Source organism: Drosophila eugracilis, unplaced genomic scaffold, assembly GCF_018153835.1.
Source record: "Drosophila eugracilis isolate 14026-0451.02 unplaced genomic scaffold, ASM1815383v1 contig_1828, whole genome shotgun sequence".
NCBI classification, from domain to species: Eukaryota; Metazoa; Arthropoda; class Insecta; order Diptera; family Drosophilidae; genus Drosophila; species Drosophila eugracilis.
The window spans coordinates 226,874-238,482 of record NW_024572675.1 but is presented as its reverse complement, the minus strand read 5'-3'; the positions used below and the strand labels follow the sequence as shown (position 1 = coordinate 238,482).

At 43.2% G+C, this 11,609-nt stretch overlaps 2 protein-coding genes across 2 annotated transcripts; one reads left to right on the top strand and one right to left on the bottom strand.

The window, feature by feature from the left end:
- Positions 1 to 512: 512 nt before the first annotated feature.
- On the top strand, positions 513 to 1,498 carry LOC108113468. Its single transcript, XM_017224050.2, has one exon. The coding sequence runs from the start codon at positions 525 to 527 to the stop codon at positions 1,173 to 1,175; it is 651 nt and encodes a 216-aa protein (XP_017079539.1). The 5' UTR covers positions 513 to 524; the 3' UTR covers positions 1,176 to 1,498.
- A 5,462-nt stretch (positions 1,499 to 6,960) lies between these two features.
- On the bottom strand, positions 6,961 to 7,871 carry LOC108113467. Its single transcript, XM_017224049.2, is given in 3 exon segments — positions 6,961 to 7,721; positions 7,777 to 7,846; positions 7,848 to 7,871. Coding segments are annotated over 3 exon segments (777 nt in total). The 3' UTR covers positions 6,961 to 7,038.
- Between the last annotated feature and the right edge of the window lie 3,738 nt (positions 7,872 to 11,609).

The following is an 11,609-nucleotide window of genomic DNA, read 5'->3' as shown; positions in this document are numbered from 1 at the left end:
TATAACACTCGGCTGGGAGACCTGTATTAACTCCAACTAGTATTAGAAGCGATACCACCCGTTTTAGTAGTATCAAAGCCCTGAGCAGCCCACACTACATTGTTGAGATAGGTGTAGTATTGACCTATATGATCAACAATCTAGTTTGCAAGAAACGAATCCGATAGTTAGATGCAGTCATTTTGGCATCTCAACTAAGCTTCTGAATAATTTGCGTAATCAGGGGCGTCAATCGGATCTCGAAATCGTTTAAGAACATTATTTACACGCTCAGAGATTCAGTAGTGTCATTCAACCTCGCACAGGGAGCGACGTAGAGAATTCAAAAAAGCTTTGATAAGAACAGTGCGTCGGGTCAGTGGGTGGATTGGTATGGGTGGTTGGAGGTGGAAGGTAGGAGGTGGAGGCCCTCATCTTTTAAAAAGCTCAAAATGAGGCGAGCAAGCTCACTGCGTGTTTAATGGCATATATAACAAGTAAATTACGCTAAATTTCTCTCAGTCTGCGAGAGGCCACTTTGGAAGATGTCAGCGATCATCATACGCTCTATGAATGTCGGCGATTTCGAGGAGGTCGAGGCCTTTCTGGCAGAGCACTTCTTCAGGCAAGAGCCGCTGATGCTGATCCCCCAAGAGGATCCCAGGCAGAGCGAAGTGACTCCGGAAGAGTCGGAGCTGCACCGCTCGCTCATCCCCCAGGGCCTCTCCTTGGTAGCTGTAGACGGAGACCGCATTGTGGGCGTGGTCCTGGCGGGAGAACTGGTGCCCGAGGATTTGGAAAGGGAGTTCCAGCAGACCGAGCAGAAAGAGGTCACGAACCTGCTGGACAAGATTCACAAGTTTCTGGCCATGATTGAAAGGCAGGCAAACATCTTCGAACACTTCAGAGTGGAGCGAGCCCTTTACCTCTACATGCTAGGCGTGGACACCTCCGTTCGTCGACAAAGAGTGGGCTCCCGCCTGGTGGCCGCCACCATTGAGCTTGGTAGACAGCGCGGATTCCCCGTGCTGACCTCCACCTGCACCAATATGCACTCATTGCGGCTCATGACCGCCCTTCACATGGAGTGCGTCCTTTCTAGGGATTATGCGAGCTACAAGGACGAGCATGGCGAGGTAGTCCTTCGAGCGGCTGATCCTCACACCTCGGCCAGTGTGGTGGGCTTCCGACTGTAATGGGGGAAAGGGAACTCATCCAAGAAAATTCAGACATAAATACCTAAGCAAGTACCATAGATTTAAATAGAAGGAATGCCAAATAGAAAAAAAATTGTAAAGCTTAAAAAAATTGGAAAAAATTTTCATTTGGTGAAGGTTTTGCCCCAAGATTGCTTTGTAAACTCTAAAGAATTGCAATCTAAATAATTCAACTCTCAGATTGGTTTTCAGTGGAGTGCCGCGACCATCAGATACCCTTTGGTAGCACCACGAAGGCAAATTTATTGACTGCCCGTGTGAGGCCTTTTAGCCTAAATCTGGTAATAAATTGTGAAACAATAGTCCGATTTGAAAATTTTTTTGTACAGACCGTAATATTACGGATGGCTTAGTTTTCCGCGTTTTGTGGACTGAAGAGAGGGTGGAGTCAACTGGTGTATTCCCAACTTAACATCTCAGCGTTCAAACAGAAAAACGGACATTTCCAGTTCTCCTTTCCAGTTCTCCTGCGACCCTCATGATTCTTCTCAACGAATGTCTGATTATAAATCACACTACAAGGTCGTCTGCAGATGTCTGAGTGATTTTGATCTTTAGGAAAGTAATCCAAATAAGAGGTGGGAAGTTTTGCTTTAGCCTGAACCCACAGACTATTTCTGTTGGTCAAGTTGTTCATTTAACAATTGATGTGGAACCCTGACATTAGTTAACTTACGGCTTCCTCAAATTCCTTCAATCCTTCGAACAACATAGGTCTTAGACGAAGACAACCTAGCTCATGGCTAAAGGTCCTTCAATCCTTCGCACAACATAGGTCTTAGACGAAGACAACCTAGCCCATGGCTAAAGGTTTAAGTTTTAATTAAAACTGACTGGCTGTTCCCAGCAAAGTGGTCAAAGTAATTCGCCAAAAATTAACTTAAAAAAAACAAGCCGCAGGCATAGCAAAAAAACACACCCACGTTACAGTGAACTGAAGCTATGTTTGCCTGGAATATTTTCAGACCACCACAGTTTTAGGTGCACTGAAATTTTCCCAAATATTTGCGCAAGTGAATTTTTGATTTATGCCAGCAAAGCGTGACCTAAAAATTTTTGCGTACTGTTCCAAACTAATTAAAAGTGAAAAGTTGACATTTTTAGTTGAATTTTTGATTTATGGCGTGAACTACCCAACCGCAGCCAAAAATGTTATGAAAATTCAATCAAAGTTTGCGGCTCTTCGTGAGATCGGGAAATACCAGGGTGGGGAACTTGCAACATGTGCTTGGCCAGCTGCCCTGTACGACCCGACCTCTATCATTGTTTAAGTGACTATAATGAAGATTAATTTAGAACGAATGCTACACTCTCTGCGTGAGCTTCTCGCCTGACAAAAATATAAAATGTAACTTCGCTCTTAAAACGCTCCGAACAAGTGAGTTTACACTGTATAGCAAAAGATATCAAAGGGAGAAAAGGGCACATAATTCAGATAAAGATAAAGAAAGTTCAATAAAGATACAGAACAAGTGAATGAGAAAAGGGTTTGCTTATAAAAGATTGAGTTTATGTCAACATCTGAGTTTTATAAATACTAGTAACTCATTGATGAGTGCAACAAAGCTTAGAGACATGAAGTATCAACTTTCATGTAGATCAAATATTTAAAGAATTACATTTTCACAATCAACTCGGGAACCTGTTTCTTAGTTTGGTTTGTTCAAAAGCCACTCTCACCAATTTGTGTTTTGTTAATTAACGATAAATTTACTCACTGGACGGCAAATCCAATGCATAATTTAAGTAATCCAAGTATTGCTTCGATCGATTTCAAATACGAATACAAATCGATTAAGCTGCCTACACAATGTGCAAAAAGTTGGTCGTTCAAGAAATTTATCAGATTTAATAAAAGTGGTTAGTCGACTCCTACTTCATTTTGCCCGATATTTTGAATACCTACCTATAAAAATTACAAAAACTAATAATTTTGGTGCATATCATTCATAACTTATCTAAACACTTTTAATGTTTTTCAAAAACAGCGCAGGTTACGGAACCAACAGTGGACAGCTGTGAATGCACATATGTAAAAAATGCGCAGTCCCTTTAACCCCTTTTAAGGAACTACAAGCCCAGAGGTCTCTAGTTAAATAGTTTAAGTTTCGATAAGTATCGGCATTTAGATGGTACTAAGAATCCTTATTGCTTATTTTATCACTGTTCTCATCAATTTATGTCGTAAATCCATAGAATCTTACGCTTGCTGGGAGTTTAAGGGTGTAGGCAGATTTGAATCAAATTATTATCTACTGAATGAAATTAAAACAAGAAAAAGCGCTATATCGAGTGCCGCGACTATAAGATACCCGTTACTGTTTTATACAATTTTAAAATATTTATTTTGCGAGTGGAAATTCACAAAGCGCCACCTATTGTCAGAGGAAGCATGTTGAGTAATTGGTAGTGACGTCACTACCCATGTGAGGCCTTACAACCTAAATTATTGTTCCGATTTAAAAAATCTTTGGTAAATCGGTAGATATTAACAAGAAAATGTAATACAAAGTCAAACAAAGACATTCTTGATAATATCATGGACGCCACAGTTTTTCGCACAGTTTAAACTTGCGCTGCGTAGGGACCTCAAGAATCTTCATGCTTAATCTCTACCTTGTATCTCTTATAGTTCCTGAGATCTCAGCTTCCTTCTGCCTTGTACATACTTTTCAGCGAATCTAATATACCCTTTTACTCTACGAGTAACGGGTATAAAATCGTAACATTATCATTTATTCCATAAGTCATAACTTTCATCAGACGGTGGCCATCATTTCGGCAGGAAACCAAAGAAGATAGATAGATATTGATATAGAACAGATAGATATCGATATAGCAGAAAGATATGCCCCTATACTCAGCTTGTTACAATTATAACGTCTCCGACCTTAAATATAAATACAAAACGACCAAACATTATTTGGATTTAAAAAAAGTTTGTTACGACGATATGTATTGACCTCAGAAAATATTTTGTAGATCAATGCAGAGCGTTAACCTTTAAATTATGAATGCCACAGTATTTTAAGGTTCGTGGGCGTGGTGGAATTATGAAACTGCGTTAACAGATCTACAATCTGTATGCCTGATCACCTTTAGTTCCCGGGCAAACTGGCCTCGGTATAGTACCAATGGCGCTTATAGAATTTAGCATAACGTTATCTGTTTTTAGACTCTTATAGACGATTCTTAGTGTTTTGTTTCTTTTACGTTTTGTTACAACAAGACATATGGTACATGATTAATCAATGTTAATCAATGTTCACGGGTAAAATGAAAATATTCAGCATACTTACATCCTCCATAACATGTAGATGCCCTTATATATGAAAACTTTCCGTCCTCAGACAGATACACCGCGCTGCCATAAATGCAGGCACACCCAGACATTGCTTACCTCGCCAAAAAGAGGAATCTAACTGGAAAGGGCCGTGCCTCCCGCTCTGCCGTAGCCATATCCTTTTTCTCTGGCTTTGAACAAAAAATGGCAAAACGGGATTCTCAAACATATCGCATATACAAAATGCAAACATGTCTGGCAAACACAAATCCCATAAATGTTTTGTGCCCCCCTGGACGGGCGAGGTTGGGACTGGGTCTGATGGGTGTGCGGGTAGTGATAAAAACTTGCAAAAAATATTTTCATATGTGAAAATGTGTAAAGTACAAAAGTGCTCTCCTCCGTTCGTGGTTCCTGGCTTTCGGGCTGATGCCTCTCGGTTGTTTTGGCTTCTATTCCATTTTGTTTTTTGCTTAGTGTGCTTGCCGAACTCCTAGCCGTTTTTTTGCGCTCCTCTGTTTACACTATGCACGCTGTGTGAGCATCAGGTGCTGTGGCAAAAGAAATTACAACAAATCCATTTGTAAAATTGCAAGCCGAGACCGAGGCATCTCCTCCGCTTATCCCGTTGCCTTTGATGGCCTTTTCGGTCTTCTTTTTCGGCCAGTCGCCGGCATGGTGAGCTGTGTCAGAGGATGACACTACTCTCCGATGAATATCGTTTTGGGTACGTTGCTGGGAAAGTAGTTACTCGCAAACTTCCTGGATTCTTCTCTCAGCTTATGTGCAGTGGCCTTCTGGAAAAGTATTCTATTCCTTCCCCCAATGAAATGCGGGTCACTTTCCGCTAATTATATTAAACACAGCTAAACTGATTTTTAATCAATCAGCTCTCACTATCCATTTTAAGTAGCAGGCACTTCGGCATGCCGTGTTGCTCAGCTTACCCCTGTCATTATGGCCACAAAAATCAAAAGGGAAGGTAGCCCCCCTTTGCCTGCAATTTTTCTGCACAAACTTCAAACTTACTAAAGGTTACACAAGCTTTGATTAATCACCCACCCATTCAGTCTTCCCAGACTCAATCCCTGAGCCGACGCTTTCGCCAATGGTCAGGCGAAGCCATCGCAAGCAAAGAACCAGTGGATGAATCATCACATATTGGGATCGAAAATTAAAAATTCATTTTTTTCAGATACTGTTTCAATTTTGTTGGTAGAGCGTAGACCGAAGGCAACTACCTGGTACACAAATTGCAACGAATCTAACATACGGCGAGTTCCCTGTTTAAAGTGAAAATGAACATTTTTGAGCTACTGTGGATGCAACGGCAGCTTGGATATAAATTTATAGGAGTTAAAGCCGCTCTCTTCCTTACAGCCCAGACTCCGGAGTCCACCCCAACCAACGTTCTCGGTTGCCTCACCCCATCGCCCCTGGTCAGCAAACTACACACGTCAAATTTCAAACAAGTTCGCTTGCCGCAGGACATGCAACAAACGGCCAACTTCCAGACACAGGTAGCTGGAAAAAATGCCAACAAAATGCAGGAGCCATGTTGCAGACTCCGGCGGAATTTGTGCCAGAGCGGTGTTGGTGGAGCAGCAGTCGTAAAGCGGGTACAACACCTGTTATCTTTTTTCTACTGCCTAGCCACCTTCTATCTTCCTTATTTTATGGCAGCAGCCGGGTCAACAATGAAAACGCCCAACTACTGAGGTTGGGGAAAAGGCATTCCTCAGCTCAGGTTTATGCATAGCTCCGGCACAAGCAACCGAAATGCCTGTGAGTTAAATTTAAAAAGCCATAGGAGAGGCTTGGGGTTAACAGAGCGACTTGCCTAAACTTAAATTGCCAAATATTTTAAAATCCAGATGGGAGGGATCATTAACGGGCAACTTCAAAATTATTGAAGAACTTAATCTTTCAGGCACTGGTTCGAAGCACAAAAGGGCATAATTAAGCCTTCTTGTTTGATAAAGCGACCGAAAAGGTCGATGCTTGTGGTCATCTATTCTCCGATTCGCAGCAAATAATTTCAAGTTGCCTAGTCCCGACGTGCCCCATAGAAAAAGTTCCTCGGCCGAAACAATAGCTGCAGCTGCTCATCAAGCCCAACTTTTACTTCATAGACTCCCGGCCGCCCCAACCCCACGGCCATCACCAGTGCCACCTGTCATTGGAGGCAGCAGCTCCTTCTCGTTCGTGGCAGATCCGGGCTTACGTTTGCTTGGGGAATTGCAAATAAATATTTCAACTGCAGTTGCAGATTATTTTAGTGCTACGGCAACTCGAAAATTCGCAACAGAGCGGAACGGCTGCAACTAAGGCAAGCAGGCAGCCGAAACTGCTGAAGGGAGAGAAGGAGTTTCAGAGGAGCTACTGGGGAGCAAGCGACTTAACTTAGATTTCTCCTGGGTTCTACCAAAAAGTGCGACCATAATGAAGACAAAATATGGAGCTGCAGAGGGGAGTCAACTCTATGGGGTGCTCTGACGAGGTTCCCGCTTTTATTTAGCCTCACAAAATTCCAATTCGTATCTGTCGGCGCCTGTCTGGTTACTTTCTGTTCAGGTTGTAGTTCCTCAAGTAGATGCTAGCCAGGACCTCCTGGATGCGCCGACGGCGCTTGTCTTGCATCAGGATCGAGACTAGATGCTTGGGACTTAAGCCTCGGTTGGTCTGGCGCTCAAGGGCCTCGACCTCGTCCTCGCTAATGATATCATCGTCGCGATCATCGTCCGCTTGAGCGCTCGGTCCTTCCGAGCTAGGATGCTCCGAGTTACCGTCCTCTGCAGCGTTGACCACCTCGGAATCATCCTCAAATAGGCTTCCATCGGCTAAGTCCTCCAAGTTGAGGCCCTGCAGCAAGTCGTCAATCGAGGGCACGAAGGCGCTCCGACGGGAGCTTGTGGAGTTCGAGCTGTTGGAGCTGCTGGCGGGCAGGTAGATACCCTGCATGTTGTTGGGGTTGATAATGAGGTAGGTGGGTCCGCCCGCCATACTGTTCATGTAGTCCATTCCGGGAAACTGGGGTGGCGGACGACTAGGCGGAGGGGGTGGATAGTACGGGTAGTAAGGATAGTGCTGACTGTGGTGGTGGTGGTGTCTATCCAAGTCGTGATCCGAGTTCGAGCTGGGCTGCTGCACTATAATGATAGGCTGCTGAGTGTTTCGATGGCTCTCCTGGTTGTCCCCGCGCTTGATGTTCCACAGCAGGCGGGGAACGATCTTGGAGAAGGCTTTGGTGACCAGTACGGAATTAGAATATGCTTAGTTGTAAGGACCTTAACTTACAATTTTCTTTTCTGCTCTTTCCTCCGGCGGAATGCTGGGCAGCACCCAAGGCAAAAAGGGATGCGAGAAGGAATCAAGACGCTAAGGGATCTCATGGTTCGTCACTGAAAAGCTTCCGTTGAAGACTGTGGTTACCCACTGAATTTCTACCAACTTTTATATCCATTACCCACGTGACTAGATCTGCTAAAATTTCGCCATTGTTTAGCCGCTACATCCATCGCTTATTTAGGAGGCTGTATCGGGTCATAAATCAATTTTAGCCGAGTACATTGCTGCCTTCGTTTTATGACAGTCGTAAAGTCCGTCGAATGAGTTCGCCCTCTGCCTCTTCAATCATCGATTTAGCATTAGTGGTCTTCTAAAGATTCTCCCAGATATGCGTACTTTCAGTCCCTCTGGGCCCTAATGTGCCAGTTTGCCCGATTAGATCGTTTGCAAACAGACTTGGGGGACATTAACCCCGAAAACTAATTTGCTGATACGTGTACATTGAACTTTAAAAGTAGCATCAAACTTCTGTTTAGAATACTAGTAGCAAGTAGAAAAAGGGAGTGCCATAAAAGAAGAAAGTTTGACGAATTTAATAAATATCACTTTGGCTATCTTTGTCGCGTCTTAAAAAACACCCAGAGGCGACGACGACGTCAGTGCTCTCCGCTACTGATTCCATTTGATGCCCAATAATAAATCCATTTCCTGTCCTCGGACTAAGTAAGCAGGGTAATGTGAAAAGAGTAAATACTATCTGATCGAATATCCGTTACCACACCCGGTAAAAGTAAGAGTTTCTTCGAGACCATTTCATCCTGTGTAATCAAAGACCCAAGACAACAAAAAGTCCTGGATACCACACGAGGTAAATATTATTTAAGAAATCAAAACACGTAGGCTACACAAAGTAAAAATCGCACTCAATCAAAATCACCTCAGGACGGCACTCAGTGCCAAAGCCTTTCACCATGAAATCCCACTCTGCCGCCAGGGCAGTGCGGAATCAGCTATAAGTAAAAATAAATAAGAGGTTAGAGAACCAGCGCCCGACAAGGGGGCATCCGCAAACATCACCGGCATCCAAAACAGAGGAACCAAAGACTCAGCACAGAAAGCTTCCATGCATGGGGATTAAGCAGATTTAAATTCTATTTGGCCAAGTCCAAAGACAGGGAAAGTGGAAGAGGGAAAGACATTTACTTTCCTATGTCGAAAGAAATCGGTTTGGAAAATGACTACTAATACTGACTTCGGGCAACATGACAACGAATTCTTCTAGGAAGGTCCTGGCTTCTCTATAAAATGCATACCAATTTATATAAACTAACAAAGTGACCTGGTAAGACCTTTTACAGCTTTAAATTCTGGCAAAAACCTAATATTGCTTTGAAATTATTAATCATGTTCCTGTGTAGGAAATTCAATCCTAGAACTTCTGAATATGAATTTAGCCGATAGCCGTAGCTGGGCTGAGTTTCGTCTTGCTACATTCTTACCTATTACATTGACTTAGTGAAGTTTTGTCGATCTAACAATATGCCTTCATATATATTCTTAGAAATGGGTTCTGGCAGTGAAATTGTACATCGTAATTAAACATTACACCTATTTTGAAATTGGTAACTGGTATCTTATTGCAAAGCACTCCACTATAGCGTTTCTTCTTGTTTTTGATTCAGTTTCCGACCATTGTTGCTGCTCAGCAGGCAAACAGATTTAAAGCCGTCATATAGGCTGGGTGAGCCTATCAAGGAGGGAGGGATGGTTAGGCGTTCAGTTCCTCCTTGACCCCAAATTTGAGTCTGCTCTCGCACTTTGACGCAAGCCGACAGTTGAGGCGCAAATAAATCCCACCCCACATAAAATAGAAAGCTCAGTGATTTCAACCACAGAAGAACGAATGTTTTGCGTTAACTTTCCTGGCTTGGCCAGCATACAGACGTGTTAGTCTTCTTGCCAATGGCTCCAATGGTCTGATACTAGGTTAAGTGATGGATTCTCTAGCAACTCTAAAAGCGAATAGCCTGGGACATGAGGTTTGCAGCACCGCTATACAGTTACCGTATGATTTCGCATGGCTTTATCACAATTATTTCGAATTTAGGGTTATCTTCAACTCATCTGTTTTGGCAGTTGCACCACCACCACAGTTCCCACTACTGCGACTGCTGATCCCAGATCAGCATTTCTGCGCTATTCCTCTGGCTCCGTGTTTGTAGGCGCTTCTGTCGAACTGCCCATTTACATCCGGCGCTGGAGAGCCATGTTTAGCATCGTATGCACTGCAAAGAAATGTGTCTGACAAAGCAAGCGAAAGAAAAATGAAATCGTCCCAACTAAGTGGTGAAAATGATGTACTTTTTTAGGCAGTGTAGAGAAGAGCTATCCCGGTGGCCACTCAGCAACACACATTTTCGGCAGCACGCTTTTCCGGTTTGCCAACGCTGCAGCAATTGAGGCAAAAACGAAGCAGGTCCACTCCCTCACCACCCACCACCCATCAGACACAACCCAGTAAGCACATTCAGCACACTCGACCTTCCTTGGAGACGGGGCCTCACTCAAGTTCAATAAGGATTTCCGATCCAATTCGTGCGCAGCGCCTGTGCTCTGCTGCTGTCCATTTTCATTTATCGAATTTTTTACTTTGACGACCTTTAGGCCCCAGTCCCAACTTTTTACACTTTCAGCGGCATCTGCCGTGAACCACCCAACGTCCGCATTATTTATTTATTTTTACTTTGTGCTGATTTCATGCGTTTGTCCTGCGACTTTTTGGCGTTGCTCTTTGTGCTTGATTTGCTTTCCAATTTTCAATGTGTCACTTTATGAACACGGCCATTAATCAAAAACAAAAAAGAAGGAGGAGAGTGGGACAAGAAATTATTGCTTAAATAAGCGTGCTTTACCCTGGTAATGGACAGAACCTGTGAAATGAACCCACCACAAAAAGGGTCTAAGATGGCAATTTTCCCTATGGCAGGCAGGAAGCTGTCCTCCCCTCCCCCAGCGAGCTGCTCTTATTGATTTTGCTTTCATGCGTCATTTACGCAGACACTGTTTTGCATGCCAAGAGCCACGCCACAACGCCCCGAGTTTTCAACGCAATCGATTTATTTCGTGATCATAATTTATTGGGCTTATCCAGCGAGGACATCATCAAATAAGTGAATTATTTGAACTCAGCTTGATCCAGACCCAGATTCTGAGATTAGGAAGGATCTAAACCGGTCACCTTCTAACAATTACACCTAAGAGTACAGAGACTGGAAGCACAAGGGTATGTTGTTGGTTTTCCTTTGCATGGAGCTTAGACCAAGATCAAAATACCTTTTATAAATTAAAATTTAAGCCCCCCCAATATCATTGATGTAATCAGCTCTCAGCTTTCTCTCGTTACCTACCATACTCACAGCTACATTAACTCGAATGCATTCCATTTTGTAAATAAAGAACAAACTAAAACAACTCTCTAAGTTATTCCACTAAACGAGGCCAAGCTGCTGTTAATTGCATGAGGAAAACAAGAAATGTTATCTCGATCGATTATTTTTCTTTTCTTGCTTACTTGTTCCTCTGTTTTTGATTCACCCTAACCATCATGACCATCATGACCATCATGCTCAGCAAAGAAAATTATTAAGTACCCTATGTCGGCTGGCCCAGCCCGCTAGGAATTGAATTGGATTTAAATCGGTGAAAACGAGTGCCTCCCGCTGGAAAGGCATCAGCAGGAGAGAAAAAGAATGTGAACACTAAGCTTTTCAGGTGCCAAGTGCCAGCACGCAAATGAATGAGATCAATATCAGTTCGGCCTTAGGAAAGCCCAGAAAATGAAA

Excerpts from the sequence above, each read along its gene's own strand:
- LOC108113468 (XM_017224050.2), top strand. The coding sequence starts at position 525 with ATGTCAGCGATCATCATACGCTCTATGAATGTCGGCGATTTCGAGGAG.